The sequence below is a fragment of the Condylura cristata genome, unplaced genomic scaffold, assembly GCF_000260355.1.
Source record: "Condylura cristata isolate star-nosed mole 26May11 unplaced genomic scaffold, ConCri1.0 scaffold00001, whole genome shotgun sequence".
Taxonomy (NCBI): domain Eukaryota; kingdom Metazoa; phylum Chordata; class Mammalia; order Eulipotyphla; family Talpidae; genus Condylura; species Condylura cristata.
Window position 1 is genome coordinate 80,414,300 of NW_004567102.1, and position 19,080 is coordinate 80,433,379.

General features: G+C 47.1%; 1 protein-coding gene across 1 annotated transcript in view; it reads left to right on the forward strand.

Annotated features, from left to right (window-relative positions):
• Positions 1-5: 5 nt before the first annotated feature.
• PPP1R14C (protein phosphatase 1, regulatory (inhibitor) subunit 14C) overlaps positions 6-19,080 on the forward strand; it is a gene marked incomplete at its 5' end in the record, with an annotated part of 76,831 nt that continues 57,756 nt past the window's right edge. The window contains one exon of the mRNA XM_012735102.1: positions 6-155. Coding sequence (XP_012590556.1) covers positions 6-155 — 150 coding nt within the window. The remainder of the gene's footprint in view (positions 156-19,080) is intronic.

Here is a 19,080-nt window from a genome sequence, read left to right on the forward strand (position 1 = left end):
CGGCGCCCGCGGCCGCGGCGGCCGGGCAGGTTCAGCAGCAGCGGCGCCACCAGCAGGGAAAAGTGACAGTGAAATATGATCGCAAGGAGCTCCGGAAGCGGCTCGTGCTGGAGGAATGGATCGTGGAGCAGCTGGGGCAGCTGTACGGCTGCGAGGTACCTGAGAGCCGGGCGGGAGGGTCGCGGGCCTCCCCTGTCCCCTGCGCCCACGCGGGCATTCTCGGGGCCTCCAGTTCCCCCGCGCACTGCCCGGACTCAGGCGCGGGAGCGGGGCGCGGCGCGTTCTCTCGCCGGCGCCGGGCGCCGGGCTCGGGGACTGGGACGCCCCCCACGGGTTCAGGCTGCTGGAGAGCTGCGTGGATGGTCGTGGGCAGGCTTGCGTCTCGCCAAGCGCATTGCTTTTTTTTTCTGAGCTCCAGGCGCTTCTTGGCTCCTGTGGCTTATAGTCCACGCACAGGCTCAACTAGATGCGCTGAAGGGATCCTCGCAGCGCGAGGGCTGTGGAGAGGAGCTGGGAAGAGACCTGCAAGCTGCTTAGCCTGGGAGAAGAGAGGTTCTGGGGATCCCAAGAGGTCCCCTCGGTTCCTGAATATTTGCATCAAAAATTGAGCTGAATGTTTTCTCTTTTCCAGCCAGCCCCAATGCGCGTCCCCGCAAGTGTTTCTGCCTTTCCAAAGCTGCAGACATTGGGCTTTGTTGAAGCAGCTCTCTTCTTTCCTGCTCCAGCCCAGCTACCCGTAGGTGGGCGCAGAATGAACCCTTGGGCAATCTGGAAGGGCGCCCAGTTGGAAGGGGGGCAGCATTGCGGGCGGAGCGCGGGACGCCCGCGAGGTCCCAGCCAGCGTGACATCCCGCAGCTGAGGGCTAAGACTAACACAAGTCTCAATGGCCGTGTGTACCTTTGGTGTAAGAGAAATATTTAGAATAAATATTTAAGTAAATAACAAACATGCTGGAAAAATGACCGAAGCCAAGATCATCTCCCACGAGAGTCCTTAAGAACAGTCATTCTACAGAAGTGTTCTTCTCTTAAGGGAGTGGAGTTTGGAAGGGGGGAAGGAGGAGGATTAATAATTAAGGACAAGTCTCTAAGTTAAAGCTGGGTTTGTGTCCCTTTAGCAAAAATGAAAGCCAGATGAACTCACTGGCTTTCCCACTGTTTGGGGGGTATTCTGTGTTTCACACATTTGATGGTCTATTGTGAATATATATTTTCCTGAACATTCTCATTGTGCAAGGAAGCAGCATTCTCATTAGGGATTAATGATGAAGGATCATGATATAATGAAGCTTGGCGGTATGACTAATGGGCTTGTAAAGATAGATTGTTTCTCCAACCCAGCTCTTGTAAAAAGCCACTTTAATTGCATAAATAAAAACTGGCCCAAATAGGAAGTGTTCATGGGATATTTTTATAGGAAGTTGGTAAAACTCTTCCAAGAAATACTAGATTCGATTTAGGTGGGGTTACTGTTGCCTGGGTGAATGTGTTCAGTCTTGTCGCTAGAATCCAATACATTTGCATTTATTTCATCCTGGCCTTTATACTCCATTTTGGATTTGAAGAAGATTTGAGTTAATAGAAAACTATTATTGAAATGAACCATGCTTTAGCAATACTACTTTTATGGGAGACTAATTAGGTGTCGCTAAGAGGTCCAGTCGGACAAGTGTTGGCAAATCGTATGTTTCGAAAAATTTTCAGATTAATTAGGGGAAAAAAGGAGGGTTGAATGTTTACTGTATTCCACATGTAGACTAAGTGCCCATTAAAGGGTAAACGTGACCTTGAACCTTCCATTGGCCCTTCTCACCTGCATGTGTGGCAGCCAGTTGGTGGTGTGAGAGGTTTTGTGGTGAAGTGTTCCAAGAGGCTGTGCGTTGCCACATGCCACTAAAATGTGGCAAGTATTTTGTTCAAGTTATTTGTTGCTGGTGTAGGCTGATAGAATAGAAACCGGCTGGAAGGCTCTTGGCATTTGTAAGGACTATACGTTAACAATAACCAGGAGTGCTGCAAAGATTGTCTTCTTTTATCTCTTTCTCCACTGGTAGGACTCTATTTTTAGCTTAGCTCTCTTGTCTGCTCTCCTTCTCTTGGTGATTGCCTCAACTATTTCAGCCTCTGGCTTGCGATTCTGGTAGAAACGAGCCAGGCTTCTAAGCTCTGAATTTCACGAACATGACGGTTAAGGAATGCTCTTTTCACACTCAAAACTGGTAATGTTTTCAAATGTTGGTTGCACAAAATGACACAGAAAACCAATTTGCCACGGTGGGGGAGAGAGCGAATACATATTTAATTTCAGAAGAAGTTGCATCAGGCAGGACTGGTGCTTTTTGGAATAGAAAATCATGATCTCTTGAAGCAGCATAAAGCATGATACTTAAAATTAGAAAGGAGTGGGAAAGAAGAGGCATACAGTAACTTCCTGATTGTGGCCTTATGCAGGAGTTTGCAGTGGTTGCTACTTTTTGCCAGGAGAGTATAATAAGACAGCATTTGCGGGGCGTTTGTGAGGGACCAGGTGCTGTTCTAGACACCAAATGGTTCAGTCTTACAACCATCCTCCAACGAGGGTGCTATTATTTCTGATTTGCAGATGTGGGAACCTAGACCCAGGATGGTGAAGAGACTTTTCCAAGCTCATGTAGCTGGTGAATGAGAGAGGGGTGTGTGTGGCATTATAAACTCCAGTGGTGTGGCACTCAGACCACTTTTACCCAGCACGCCTGCCTGTAAGTGCCTGGTCCCAGGCAAGAGAACAAATGGAAGATCATATAGCACATGTCAACATATTTAGAAGTGACAAATTAGGCTAGTGGAACATTTATGTGCGATGTTTTCTACCTGCCTACCTTGACAGCGAAATCTTCATAAGGTTTGAAACCTGAATTTTCAGATTTCCCAGAGCGCAGAGGTGTAACGTGGTAGGGAACTCTGCCCCCGACCTATTTCCTTTTGCTTCCCACCCATATCTTCCCATTTGGTGAAGTACGGTGTCTGCTCGCCTGTCCCATCTCTGCCCACACCCTCTGCCACCCTTAATCATGACTTCGGCTTGCATTATTGGAATTCCCCAGCTCCCACCCTGGTAGGGCAGATCTGGTCATGCCCTAGATGTGGCCTGGTGTTTCGATCAGGGAATTCTGGGGACCTAGCGTGTAGCCTAATGACTATAACCAGGTGAAGGGACACTAAGTCTGGGTGTGGGTGAACTTGCAGGAACTCTGCAGGAAGATGGGTGTGGCAGGGCTGGGCCCCAACGACCCGTACCCCGACCAAGGGTGGTGGCATTACATAGCCTTTTGGTTACACAGTTAACTATTTTTATAAGTTATGCAGTGATTAGGATGTTTATAGTGATTTTCCATTTCATTTCCTTATAGGTAGTTATATTTTCAGCTAGGAGTTTGGTTATCATGGGAATGTTAAATGAAATCTACAGCCACTTTTAAGGATTTCTGTTTTTAGATAGCACATTTCCAAGAATTTTTTTTTTTCCAGATCTCTGCCAAATCCTGATCGTTTTTAAAAGCACTTGAAATCTGGCACAATGTCTGCCTCTCCATGTATTGCAAGGTGACTTACTGGAGAAATTATATCACTTTCCACATCTTGCCCAGTATCAAGATAACACCTGCACTTCTCATTTTGCAGTTTGATTTGTGTTGGAGATAAAAATCTGGCTAACAACTTGACTGTTCAGGTTATTGAAATGCCTGTCCATAAATAGACCTGGGCACGGCAGCCACAGCTGGCTTTCCCTGGCTGTCCACTTAGAGGACTTGCCCTTTTCTCTGTACCTAAATTAGTGCTTTCTGTCTGGTTATGCGCTTTCATCCTCCTTAAGTGCCTACCGGTCTCATCCTGTAAATCAGCATTTTCCAAAGTTTTTGATGGTGACTCTTGGAAAGTAATATGATTAGGTCACTGCCTGATACATCACAGACCCAGGGGACTGAGAAGACAGAGATTCAGCACTGCTGAATGTTAGTGTGGACTCTAAAGAAAAAAATTATGAAGGCGTGTGAAGTCCATACTGTTAATACACTATTTTTAATTTCCCCCAAATTGATGATTATGGTCATCAAAAGGGATTTCATGCCACATTTTGGGATGGTGACCTACAGTTAAAAAATATACTACTCCTGGGCCCTCCCGGGTGGCAAAATGGGTTAAAGCGCAGCACTGTGAAGCTAGCAGCCGCTTCAGCGCGAGTTCTGTCCCCGCCCCGGAGCTGACCCACACAGCGCAGCTGACCCCTCCCGTCTCACATGCTGCACCCCTCAGCAGTGTACTTCATCATCTGCCTGTTCTGCTCCCCACTCTGTCTCTGGTGAAGCCTCTCACTGCCCCTGCACCTCTGGCCTGTACCCCAGTTCTGTATGCACAAATAAACAAATCTTTGAAAGATATATACTACTCCCGAAAGGGAGAAATCTAAACGTTTGTACTAGAACTTGCTGACCATCATCGAGTGCTTTCTCTGTGCTGGTGTGATCCTAGCAACATCTCTGCCACCCATCCGAGGGATGTGATGCTGAGGAATCAAGGAGTTGCCTTAGGGCCCACCTGGGACATGGCAGAACAGGGCTGTGTCAGGTCCCCCTTGGCCGCCTCGCACGGCTTCCGGAGGCCGAGTGGGGTGAGGCATCTTCCCGAACCTCTGCCACATATTGCTTACTCCCTGGATATGGCTGTGGCACCTCACAAGTTGACTGGTATTGCACGTAGGGGGCACCATGGCCAGTGGGTTTGTTCTCCCTGGACCAGGCTTCGTGTTTTAAGTTCCGGATCCCCCGTGTACACATCAGATCAGCCTGCGCTGCTGCTTTGTCAGTGTCTGAGCTGGCAGGGAGAAACTGCTGCTGAAAAGCTGGCTGGTGGATTCTCTGGTCAATCTCCATTTGTGTCAGTAGTGGACAATGAGTAGGGAGCCAAACAAAACTGCTTTAAAGCAAACTCTGTAAACTCAATTTGTAAAACATTATGGATTACATTAAACATGTTTAAAACCTAGGAATAAAAGAATTGATTCCTTAACACACTTCCCTTTGGAGCAATGGCTCTGTTAGGGAACTTTGGTGTGGGAGTAAAGGCTTTGAAGGGAGATGAGCCTGAAGTTACATCAGGCCCCAGCATTTAATAGTAGTCAGAGATTAGGCAATTGCTGTAACCTCTCAGAACCCCTTCCCTCCCCACCACCAGTTTAAGGGAACCACCTGACCTCTTTGCAGGAGGTTGTGGGGCTGAATGGGTAAGACTGAACGTATGTGGTGACTGGTGTACAGTTAGTGGTGTAGTTCGAACCACAAACTTCCACTGGCTGTTGGTTGCTCTCTATGATGTGGGGAGTGAGCAGAAGGGGGAAGAACACAGTCTTCACCTACCTGTTGGGGGTGAGATTCTGGAGAAGGATGAGGTGTGGCTCCGAGATTGTTGGTGTCTTTGAACTTGAACATGAGCTCACAGTCTCTATTTTATTCCCCTTTCCTAGAAGCTTACTCTGCAAGTTCCTGTGGCTCTTCATATATCCACAGGCTTAGAGAAGTTAGACTTCAGCAGTGGGAGGGTGGAATTTATCCTCTTTTTCCTCGCGTGTGCAATGCAGTATAGGTCTTCAACCATGAAGCACAGGTTGAGTGAATGAAAAAAGTCCATCTTCAGGAAACTTCAAAAAGCCAGGGAGGTTTTATATCTTTCTTTGTCATAGTCATGGTTAGGACAGACGTGCTCTCTGGTTTTGCGATAATCACCCATATCATTGTCTTGCATCATCATTATTTCATTTGCAGCGCTGTTGAGAGATACAGCCACCTTTATTGACTGACGTGCTCTAAGCAGGACTTATAGATTCTAGTGGCAGCTAACTTTTTAGCTCCGGCTGTGCTGCACTGGGTCTCCCTGCCAAGCTCCTCTGTGATGCAGGTTTGCTTGTGATGTCCCACTTCCCCCCTTGAAACACCCGGGCTCTGCACGGCATACCGTGACCGGCTCACGGTTCTCTGCTAAGAAGCCTCTCTGATGAAGGGCTGGGGGAGGCTGGGTTATTTTCTCTGTGTGTGTTCTGTACACCGACAGAGTGTCATTTTGTGTTTTCCTCTCTCATCTATTGTTTTTTGCACTTGGCTGTTTGAAATCTTCACCTGTATCTCCGAGGGTGGCCCTCGAGGACTTTGTTTCTCAAGCCAGTGGACTGGTTTGGGTGTTTATTTTACTTGGCCTTCTGCAAACTAGGTGCTCAGCACTCTTCCCACCTGAAGTGCCCTCTCCTGTCTCATCCTTCTCTCTACTCCCTTCTGGATTTTCCTTACCTGCTGCCTCTTCAGTGCGCACAGGGTCTCTCCTGGGCCCCGTCCTGCTTGTTCTTTTTGGGCATTAAGGACACGCCTGTGACGTCAGTTCCTGTCCATATGCTGCCAGCTCTTAAGTCTGAATTTTAGCCCAAACCGTTTTCTGAGCACCAGACATAGGGTGTGGAAATGGAAAACTCCAGGTAGTTGCCCCCTGGGAACCTCATACTCAACATGTCTGCAAACGAATTTCCGATCTTCCTCTGCCCACCTGCTCCTCTTTCTCGGTTCCCTCAGAGAGTGGCAGGTGCATCCTCAGGCAGGTGTCATGTCTGCAATAAGGGACCCTGGCCTGAGAAGCATCGAGTCCTTTTGACTGATGCTCCTGGATTCTGACTCCCGACTTCTCTCTGTCCTTGCTTTGGACGAGCACGGTTGTCGGGGTGAGGGGTTTGGGGGAGATCGCATCTCACTGTGCTATGGCACTGTGCTATAGCAGCGGATGCTTGAGCGTAATTGAATTGCACTATCTCCAGTGTCAGTGCCATTACCAGCCCCTCACTGCTGCTATTATTCCTCTGACTTCTGCCACTAACTTCGCTCTCACTGGAGGGACAGGTGCTTTATCCATTTTTTCTCCTACAATTAATCCTTACAAGAACTTGATGCAGTGGGTGGTACTACCTTCATTTTGTGGAGGAAGGCACTGAGCTCAGAGAAGTTGCTTTTGTCTTTGCCCAAGGCCACTCTGACGCCACAGCCACGTAGCCACGATGCTCTCATGGGAGGCGGCCGCTACGCTGTTAAGTTCTTAGGGTATAGCCCGACATCCACGAGCTGTCATTTAATCCTCAGAAGGCTTGCTTAGCTCTGCAAGGTAGGGCAAGAAGCTGAGGTACTGGGTGCGTGAGCAACAGGCCGTCATCAGGGACCACATCACACTTCCACAGTGAGTCTGGAGCAGACTGTCCCTGGTCCTGGCTGCGGTGTCCTCTGAGCTTTGCCAAGTGTCTCAAAAATCTAGACTGGACCTTGCATCCCCCGCAGCCTTCAGAATAGTTTGAGCTCTTTGCCTGTGGCTCCGCGGTTTGCTCTGCTCCCCTCTCCAGCCTTGCCGCAGCCTGTGTCCCATGCTTCTACTTCGTCTGCTATCCACAGAGATCATTGCATGGTCCCCCTGTCAGAGTCACCTCTTCCTCTTTACCTGTCTACCCCTCACCTGTTCTCCAGGCTGGGTCCGTGGAGCCTCCTCCAGGAAGTCTCCATGATAGGCTGCTCACAAGGGCAGGCTGGGCTCAGCACCTGCTGTTTCCTGTCTCCACTCGAGCTTCACCAGGGCACAGTCTTGTCGTCCCGACAGCCCAAATGCCTCTTGCCCACCTGGCTGTGCTCAGGTGTGTTCTGTAGCCGACTATCAAGTAAGAGAGAGAGAGAGAGAGAGAAAAGGACTTTCAGGGCATGTAGCATTTTCTGGTGTGTGCGTTTCAGGACTCACCTTAGTTCCGTTAATGTAATTTGGCACTGCTGGTGTCTTCCGTTGTTGACCAGAAGTTTCAGTTCTTTTTCAGGGTTATGCAGCCCCGAGTGCTGCTTGTGAACCTGTGAACGTGAAGGGTGCTGTGGTGGAGTAAATAGCAGCGGGGTTGGAAGTCTGCAGAGGGGGAAGCCTCAAGTTATGGCTGTGCTTCTCCAGAATTTTAGTATCAGCAAGCAAACCCTTTTATCCGCAGTGACTGTTCATTTCTTTGGGGGTGGAAATGCTGGCTGTGCTGGGGCTGGGAGTGTTTCCATCGGCAGATAAGATCCAGAGCGACAGGCTCACACAAGTCAGATGGAATAAGGAGTGAAAGCCTGGATTCCTGCCTCTGCGAGATGTTCGGGCCAATCAGTCCTCTCCAGGTTTTTCTTAGTCAGCACTGGCATTTGAGAAGCCTGTTCCCCTGCATGAAAGCTGAAGAAAAAAGAGAGACAAGAGAGTGGATTAGCCTCAAAGCCATCACTTTAGAGTTGAGGGAAACATGATCAAAGAAGGGCTTTTCCTTTTTGAAAGAATTGTGAAGGCACACTGCAGACATAACTGGAGGGCAGGAGCATCCATCCAACCACCCAAACTCATCCATCCATCCACCCACACTCATCCATCCACTGAAGAGGAATGGAGAGGTCCTTATGACTTAAAGGCCTTTGAGGGTGTCCTGGGGTGTAGTGAATACCTTCCTTTCTGCATAGAGGTAGGTACATCTTCCTGAACTCAAAACCTATCATCAGTTAAGAGTAGGCTAAATTATTTGCATAATAATGTTATGAATAAAACAATTAGTTTAATAGGGAGTCATGTTTGCAATAAGCGAAAGCAATCTCTTAAGAGTTGAACTTGGGAAATTCATAAACTAGGGTAGGTTGTGTTATTCACAGGCGGTGGAACTTGCTACCATCTATGAAATCAAAACATGTTGATTATTTTCAGTGTTCTGGGAGGGACCCTGGCCTGAGAAGCTGATCTAGCTGGGTGCTGCTTACCATTGAAATGACCTTGGCGGGTTGCTTTGGTGACCGACTTAGGTTTCCAAGCTTTCTTTCCTCATCTGAAGAAAGTGAGGGCAGTGTAGGGCTTGCAGACGCGACCCTTTGGAGATTCTGTGATGAAGCTGGCTGTGCATTGACAAAGTGAGATTTATTAAAGAGGGTGATGTTGAAAGCAGAAATACAAGTGTGTCTTTCCCCCGAAGACAAACCTGAGGAAGGACTACACTGTTTCACCACAGGGCCATCTACGCGAGTAGAGGATCCCTCTGGCTAAAGGCTGCTGGCATAACCTTAGCTGGCATAATCTTAGTCTGGTGTGACTTGGGTTGGGAGGATCCAATTGAGAGGTTTTGTTTTCAAATCCTCCTGCCCCTTCCCAGTACGTTTCTTGCCCACTTTGGCCTCTCAAGTTAAATTTGAAATCTGACAGTACAGATATTTACAGCTATCCTGTCTGCCTTATTTATTTAGGCGTTTAATTGGGTTAACCTTTAAAAAGAGCTGGCACAGTTGACTTAAACGTGTTAGACATGTAATTTGTAATATTGGCTGTTGGGAGGCCTGCCTCCTCTTATTATTTGTCTTTTATCTTGGCAGCTCACAATTAAGGAATGGTGGTATTATTTTAATGTGAGGAAAGTTTGTGTTGAGATATAAAAGTATCTGAGAGAGAATTGTAGCAGCTTTAGAAACTACAAATTTTTTTTTTTTTTTTTTTAAAAAAGATTTATTTACTCATATAGAACTGGGGCACAGGCCAGAGATGCGGAGGGTGAGAGGACTCACCAGAGACAGAGAGGGGAGCAGAACAGGCAGATCGACAAAGTACACCGCTGAGGGGAGCAGCGGGCGGGTCAGGAGAGGTCTGCCTCGCATGTGGATCTCCTCCGGGGCAGGCGGGGATCGAACTCATGAGGAAGTGGCTTAAGCTTCCCAGTGCTGTGCTCCAACCCGCTGTGCCACCTGGGAGGGCCAGAAACTACAAATTTTAAAGAGGCAAAAGGTATAAGTTAAAGAGACTGACTACATCTGAAATAAACAAACATTCACTGGGGACTTTATTTCTGGAATGTCCCTTAAGTTTGCTTTATAACTGGCATGACAGAGTAGCAAAAAGGACTTTTTTTTTAAGACGGTGCTGGTAAGAAATGGAAAGCAGAATTTATTGCTTTTAATAATATTTGTTGCTTTTGTTTGATGATGGGGTCCAGAAAGCACCAGGAGATGATCCCATTCAACCCTCATGAGAGCTCTGTTGTAGAAGTAGCTATCCTATTTTTAAAGTGAAGAAACTGGGGGCCACTGGGGCGTGGTGTCATTTTGCGGTTTATACGGTCAGTAACAAGAGGAAGATTCAGACTTGGAGTCTGACCCTGAGTTTGGCTCCCCTTCACCCCTGCCCTGGCTGTTTCTAGCATGTCTGACTAATAACTTGCAAGCCATTTCTATCTAATATATTTGATACATTTGCGAATATGCTTCATCTTCGATGAATAGGATTAGGTTATATCTTTGGTAAGTCATTTGCAGGATTCAGATATATTTTAGAAAAATTCAAATCTCCTAGTTCTCAAGGGTACATCCCAGGGAGTGAGCTACTTATTCCTTTGATTGATTGCCAACGTGGAAGGCACAGTTAATAATACTAGAGCTCTAACTCTCTATTGATTTACTTAGATGGAATTTCAAGGTTTAAAGTTAGAACCTCACTTAAGTAAACCATAGGGTACAGCGTGGGGACTTTATCCGATGTGTTTGATAGAAGGAAAAAAATAATGGTGATTCTAAATAAAATGTGAAAAACTTTAAATAACATCTCTAGCTTCTTCTGCTAAAGGCTATTTTTTTAAAAAATTTGTTTAGTATGCATACAAGAACGGGGGTATAGACCAGAGGTGCAGGGAGTGAGAGGACTCACCAGAGACAGAGTGGGGAACAGAACAGGTGGGTTGACCTAAATGCACTGCTGAGGGGAGAAGTGGGTGGGTCAAGAGAGGTCTGCTGCACCATGTGGGTCAGCTCCATGGCTGGGGATCAAACTCGTGCTGTAGTGGCTGCTGATCGCTTCCTAGTGCTGCACTTTAACCCCTTGTGTCACCAGCAAGGCCCCTAAAGTGCCACCAGCAAGGCCCCTTTTTGTTTTGAGTGGCTGTAACCAATTGTGTGTCGATATCTTCTATGTTTTCTATCAGTCATGCAGCTGACATAGCTGCTTCATTGATTTCTGCTGTTTCAAGCCAAGTAGGGAAGTTGTTAGGTTTCCAGATTGGTAAAGATGCCCTTTCTACTTAGTTTTGCTGATACTCTGCATAATAACTCTAATGAGTCAACAGGCTTTTCTCCTGTTTAGATGGGGGTGTGGCAGCTGTGGGACAAGTTAAAAGAAAATGAGTCATTGATTTGGTGGGAAAACATGATTCTGCTTGCTCTAGTGAAAAACACCCTACAAGTATTACAACTCAGAGAATAACATGAACTGTCTCTGGTAGACAAGTGCCTTTGTTAAACTAAAATACTCCATTTCCTCATCAAATCCCAAAATGGTTCAGCATTTAGGAATCTTATGTCAGAGGCATATCCATGGATGGATGTTGAGATAATGAAAATGTGTACATCTAGGGCAACAGACAGGCATCACCTAAACCAGTCTGAGACTCTGAAAGCCTTTAGCTGGCAGCCAGGTGTGGAACCTCTGCGGTAGCCCACATTGACCTGAAGATGGGCTTCGGTGACTGCATTAAATAAGAGAAAGATCCCAGTGTTTATTTAACTCATTATTCTGAAGGAGAGAACAGGGGCTAATTTGCTTACCATTGAAGCCTTCCTACACATTGCCTCACACAGGATGATCTTAAACTCCGAAGAAGGACAAAGAATGAGATGCAGATACAACATAAAACACGTGGTACTGTGACTTGCAATCCTCCAGCCAGCCCTGCACCAGAGCACTGACACCGGCCTCCTTGGTGCAGGGCTCTGGGCAGGCTGGGTGGCCACGGGTGGGCCACGCCTTCCTTGAAGAAAGTCAAACTCCCGACTGTCTACGCCCCTTTGATTCTGCATTCTGAGATCAAAACAAATTGAAAAGGTCCCAGCTGTGGCTTCTCACTGGCAGTAGCCATCGAGGGTCTCATTTCAGAGTCTCGGTTTCGTACAGGCTTCTGTGTCTGGGTGAAGGTCTGCAGTGAAGACGGACGCCCCCACCTTTCTGGGTGGGCGTGAGGCTGAGCGCCCAGAGGTGAGGCAGCTCTCCCACTGGCCTTGATTCCCGGAGTGGTGAGGAGTCATTATCCTTGGCTTCTGTTCATTTCCCCCTTTTAATGCTATAACCCTCTCGGGGTGTTTTAAGGATTAAAAATGTTTAAAAGGATCCTCAGAAATGCCTGGGATACTTATGAAGGCACTTTTCACAACAGCTATGATCCTTTGGCCATAATTAATCCCGTCTTAAATACATCTATTCAAAGTAAAGTTACGTTCTTTGACCAAAAAGCAAGCTGAGGCTTCGGAACTTACAATATTGGATTTATTTTGATGGAACTGGGGCCTTGATTGAAAATGCTGGTCACACACCAGGTTTTATGAATATAGAATAACCTAGTCAGTAAGTCAGAATGAAAAGTCTTCTTGTTGGGCTGCTTCTAGAGAATACCTTCCTGGAATGTGAACTCTATCACATGTGAGTTACGTGATAATAAATAATGTGCATTTGGGATACAAATCTAGCATTTCTATGCACCTAGAGAAAGACTGCAAAGACATACATCATGTATAACATATACACTACATATTAACAGGCTCTGTTAGTTTGTCAGGGATAATTTTATTTCATGTTTTGTACAGTGAGCACGTGCTTTGCTTCCTGGAGACCTGTGAAGGTGTGTTTGAAGGAGGGCTCCGCACCCCTTCCTGTGGCTACTGCCTGTTGTCCCACTCTGTGGTGACTCGCCTTCTGCCCACACACCCTCCCAGCCCGGGGCTTTGCAGAATTGGAGCAGTTTTTGTGCGTCTCTGCTTCCACTTCTTTTTGAAGCAGTCAGGCGATTTTTGTCTTTAATTGCAAATAACTAAGGAAAAAGTAAACCCGCAAGTTTTTTCCTGCTAGGTTCTTTGTGTTTTCAGAAGAAGCAGTGGTCACACTTTTGGAAACGAGGGTGTCTTTATCTTTTCGCCTGGGAAGACTCTCCCGGGAGGGTGCTGCTGATCTCCACCAGCACATGAAGGGCTGAGGGAGAGAACCACGAGGCCTGTGCCTCCACTCGGGCCAGCCTCCCTCTGCCCGGGCAGGGTTTCTCCACCCTCCATCTTTCCTTTGCTTCGAGGGCCATGTCAAGAGCCATCCACGTATAGTTCATGCATCACGCCTCAGTGGGGCACAGAACCCACTGGCTCCTTTTCCTCTCTTTGGCCACATTTAACAGAGAACTATATTCCATCCTATCTTGTCACCCGCTTCCTCTCGCGTGTCACTGTCTCCTCCCCCCCCAAGAGGGCTCATGGCCTCCACTTTGCTAAGTGCCCAGCGCCCACCCCACCCCGTCCCACGTGCTCTGGGCAGTATTTGCCGCTTTTTACACCCACTTCACCCGTCACCCACCAGCCATCCGTGTCGTCTCCTCCCCTCCCCACAGCTATTGTGCTTTCATTTGTCCAGAACTCACCCACGAGGGCAGACTTTCATCTGCCTTCTGCCAGGTAAACTTTAAGACAAAAATCACTATTTTTTGAAAAAGATTTATTTTATTTATTTATGCATGCAAGAGCTGGGGTGCAGGCTGGAGGTTTGGGGAGTGAGAGGATTTACAGGAGACAGAGTGGGGAGCAGAACAGGCAGATCTCTAAAGTACACTGCTGAGGGGAGCAGCGGGCGGGTCAGGAGAGGTCTGCCGCGCCATGTGGTCAACTCTGGGGCAGGCGGGGATGGAACTCATGCTGAAATGACTTTAGCTTCTTGGTGCTGTGCTTTAACCCTCTGCGCCATCAGGGAGGGCCCGGTTTTTTTTTCTTTAGCATCTCCCTCAAATGGATTTGTCTGGTATTTTCTTGCATGTCATAAAATTGAAATTATATATAATGTGGCCTTTTCAGGTGACTTTTTTTCTCAGGAATATGCGTTAAAGATTCTTTTATGTCTTTTTGTGAGTTGGTAGCTCATTTCTTTTTATAGATGACTAATATTCCAGCATAAACACGCCGCCGTGTGTTTAGGCAGCTATCAAAGAACATCTTCATTGTTGCCAGTTTGTGGTGATTACAAGTAACCTGGTATGAATATTCGGAGACAGGCATGTTGTGGGCATAAATATCAAATCAGATGGGCAAACGTGCCAGATGCACTTTTAGGTTTTGAGAATGCAGGTGCTAGGGATATAGCAGTGAAGCAGAGGCAAAGTCCCTGTGGTCTAATAATAACCAAGGCACATGAATAAATCATGACGATTTTAGCTCATGAATAGTGAAAGGAATAAGTAGACTCCTGGAGTAAAGCGTGATGACTGTCCGCAGGGTGTGGGACCAGGAAGGGCTTCTCTGAGGAGGTTCGTGTCATGTGAAACTGGGTGTTGCAGCTGTGCAAAGAGGGATGGCCGAGACTTTTGACAGCGGGTTCAGTTAGCATGAAACCCCTGAGCCAGGACGGATCAGGACTGGCTGGATGAGTGGGACAGAAAACACGCGATGAGAACATGGATGAGAATGATTTTTTTGAAAAAAGCTTTTTGTGTAGTACAACATGGGAGATCCACAAATCCTTGTGGACAGGTTGCTGAATTTCCTCAAAAGGAACCCCCCATGGAAGCACTGTGCCCAAGCAGAAATGGAACGGCCAGATGCACAGGGTCCTGCCCACTCCTGCCAGCTTTAGCTCCTGGCCTCCCCAGGGGAGTCTGCTGTTGAGAAACTTTGTAGCTGTTTGTTTCATTCAACATTAAGTGTGTGAGCTCTACCCATGCCCCTGTGTGCCACTGAGTTGCCACACATAACGCTCCACGTGTGCACCCATCACAGTTGTTTTTTTTTTTTTAAGATTTATTTATTTGTGCATACAGAACTGGGGTACAGGCCAGAGGCTCAGGGGCGGCAAGAGGCTTCACCAGAGACAGAGCGGGGAGCAGAACAGACAGATCGACGAAGTACACTGCTGAGGGGAGCAGCGGGCGGGTCAGGAGAGGTCTGCCGCGCCATGTGGTCACCTCCGGGGCAGGAGGGAATCGAACCCATGCGGAAGCAGCTTTAAATTCTCAGTGCTGTGCTTACCCGCTGTGCCACCAGGGAGGGCCCACAGTTGTTTTTTAATCTGTTTTGCTTTTTGATGGACATTTGGGAGGTTTCCAGTTTGGTCTGTTCTGAATTGAGCTGCTATAAACATTGTTGCATATGTCTTTTGGGGAGCATATTTCTGCATCTTTTTTGGGGAATATACACAGTGGTGGAGTTGCTGACTTCGGGGGTATGTGTATGGTCATTTCCACTGGATTTTCCCAGATAGTCTTCCTAAGTAACTGGACTGAAATACAGTTCCCCTGCTGTACACAAATTCCCGGTTGTTGTATATATTTGCTGACACTGGTATTTTCTTATTTTCGTTTAGCTGCCTGCTAGGTATATACAACATCATCTAATTTGCATCTACTGGGGACAAATAAAGTCCTGCCCTTTCACTTTTTTAAAAAAATTATTTATTATTTATGTATACAAGAACTGGGGTACAGGCCAGAGGTGTAGGAGGGGTGAGAGGATTCACCAGAGACAGAGTGGGAGAACAGGCAGACTGACTGAAATACACTGCTGAGGGGAGCAGCAGGCGAGACAGGAGAGGTCTGCTGCGCCATGTGGGCCACCTCCCTGCCCAGGGATTGAACTCATGCTGCTGTGCTGCTGCTGATAGCTTCACAGTGCTGCATCTTAACCCACTGCTCCACCAGGGAGGGCCCCTTTACACATTTTTTATTGGCCTTATGGGTCCTATTGTGTATGTGCCCATTTAACTCACCTCTTCATTTAAAAGTTAAAGCTTTAGGTTGGGTTCTTTTTCTTACTGATTTTAATATATCCCGGAGACTAATATTTATGCACCCTAGATGAGTTCTTCGTCAGAAATATATGACATATTACAATTTCCTCCCCTTTCGTGAGTTGTCTTTTTAACTCAGTGGTGTCTTTGGGTGAGTTGTGACTTAGGTAGGGGTGTTCATCTCAGTATTCTTTTTTTTTTTTTTTAATAAAGTTGATTCTTTCTGCAGAACAGGCAGATCGACGAAGTACACTGCTGAGGGGAGCAGCGGGCAGGTCAAGAGAGGTCTGCCGCGCCATGTGGATCACCTCCGGGGCAGGCGGGAATCGAACTCATGTGGAAATGGTTTAAGCTTCTTTGTGCAGTGCTTTAACCGGCTGTGCCACCAGGGAGGGCCTCATCTTAGTATTCTTAACCTCAGTGTGATCTGACTTACCCGTTTCTCCTTGAGTGTGTTTTGCATCCTGTTTATGACCGCTTTGTGTCTGAAGCACCTCCACAGACAGTGTTGTTCTGTTACCTTTGGGATGAGTCATTGCTTTACCTTTCTTATTCAGCTCTGACAGGGATCTGAAATAGACTTTTGTGTAAAGTAGGGATCTGTTTTTGTTCTAGCTGGAATTCCATTTGTCCTAGCACCCTCACCGAAAACACCATCCTCTGCCCATGGCACCATCTCACACAGTAGGTGACTTCCCACGAGAGGGTGTGTCGTAGCCTGGTGGGTCTGCGTGTTTTAAAGCTGGGTGGGGCCTTCCTGCCAGGCCCCCTCACCGCAGCTACATTTCCAGGCACAATGGCCCACGTACCGTCAGTGGTAAGATCAGCTAGTTGAAGGGCAGGTCTGAACTTGCCTTGAGACAAGAGTATTTAAAATCAGGCTCAAAGAAAAGATACTCAGATTTCAGTTTAGTAAAGACTTTATTTGACAAGTTAATTATATTTCTGTAACAGACTTAAATATGGTTGTGGACAAGTCCTGCAGGTCAGAGCCCGAGGGAAAACCTGTCCGCTTCAGGCTGCGTGCTCAGTGGGACCGCGGCTACTCAACCCACGAGTCAGCTGCCTGATAATTATTTCTCACAGGCTACTCTGTGCCGGGCAGAGAGTAGGACTATTGGAACAAGGGGACTCTTTCCAGAGGCTCTATTTTTAATTTTGAAACATTTGTTGTTGCTTCCTTTACAAGTGGAATGCTCAGTGCAAGGAGGGTAATTTTTAGAATTTCCTTCTATTTCTGGGATAGCATTGCTGTTCTATTATAGTTATTTAGAATTTTGTGTGTGTGACAGTCTGGGTAAACAGGCAACAGGCCTAAGAATTAGGGCTTTTATGTTGCTATCAGAATATTTTAAAACAAACAATCTTATGAAAGAAAATTTTGTACAGCACGTTATTTGATGCAGTGAATTCAGTGAGCAGTTAAATACTTTGCTTGTTTTCAGAATTTAGTGCTGGTCCAAAGATCACATTCAGAGAAGCAGGCTCAGGAGGGACCTGCCAGCCAGTGTTGTCACATGGGATTGCACGCAAGTTCCTCATGAGTATGACTGCTGCTTGTATGACCTGATCATTGGGGCAGATCAGTCTGTTGGGGGCCTGTCTGTTGGGGGGCCTGTCTGTTAGGGGCCTGTCTACTGGGGACTTGTTCACTGGGGGACCTGTCTGATGGGACCCTATTCATTGAGGGTCCTGTCCACAGGGACCTGTCCAGTGAGGAATCTGTCTTTCGGGTCCCTCGCCATTGAGATCCTCTCCACCAGTGGTTTCTTCCTGCCGCCATCTTGATTGAACTAGGCTTAGGCTCGCATCACTGGGCCGCTCTGCTACTCGCCTCCCTTGGGGATTGGATGAGGTGTGAGTGGTGTTGGCAGATGTCCCATGTTGGAGTCAACCCATGGCTGGAAGATGGAGCTGCTTCTGCCAGCATTTCCTTGCCCACTGTTGGCCTGTTTCTGGTGATTGCAGTTCCTGTTCCTGCTGCTCAGAGCAGGAGGGGGACCTGGGAGAGGCACCCATGCCACTGAGCTTAACCGCTGCCTCTGGGGAAGAAAATGGATGGCAAGAGGGGAAGACAAGCGTGTTGTTCACAGTCACTGGACACAGCAGGACTTTGATTTTCTTTAGTTCATGTTAAGTATGTTTTTTCTTTTTAATTCTCTATTGTTTTGATGGAATGGTGTATATATTTAGCAAAACCTCACCTACCTGGAGGTGATTCATTCTGCCACCTCAACCATTTGGAGCATGGCGACATACCTCAAAGAAAGAAGAATGGGTGACTTTGACAATCTCGGAGGGGTCCTGGGGTTGGTTCTTTATTTGTGGGAATGAGCCAGAGTTCTAGTCTTACTTTAGCCACGGTTCTTATAAGCTTGCTTTTCTGACTTACTGTGATTTAGAAGCCACAGTCGAGGCTGCCAGATATAAGTACTGGGAGCCCATGTACAAGTGACAGCTGACAGCTTGACAGTAAGGGAGCTGACAGAGAATCTATAAAAAGCTCGGAAGATTGGAACCATCTTATATGAGGCAAAAAGAGTTCCAGGGTGCAAGTGGCCTGGAGCAGATCGCAGGAGATCAGGTGAGATACAACATCTGGCATAGGGCTGACCGCAGTCACTAAGAAAGTACTGGATTGTATTGGGAGCTTCGCACTAGAGGATAGGCACAGAACACATTTGAACATTTCAGAAAAGGTGTTAAAATGTTGCTTATCAGAAGAAATTTGCTGACACAGAAACCATTATAATCTCAGGATACTAACTAAATAAGATAATTCTCTTTTTGTCTCCTCTTCCGTCCCCTCTTGCTTTTCCCCTCCCTGGCTCTAAACTTCTCCTCTCCAGTCTCCTTCACCCCCACTCTGTCCCCCAACCTGTCTATCTCCCCTCACTGCTGCCTCTACTCTGTCCCCACTCTGTCCCCCAACCTGTCTATCCCCCCTCACTGCTGTCTCTACTCCCTTTCACCTTCTCTCCACGTCTCACCCCACCCACATAATCATTTCCCATTTTTCTTATCTTTTGAAGGACACAACTATCCACAGGTGGCTGTTCAATAAGCAGCCTCCAGGAAATCCCTGCATTTATAGTATTTGCCGATGTCCTTGGTGTAAATACTTCCAAGGTGGTTGATTTTAGGTTACAGGTTTGAAGTCACTGAGTGTGGAGCAGGGAATAGTATTTCCTCTGAATACGAATGAGTTAGGCAGAAGTAATCTCAGGAACACAGACGAAGCATGAG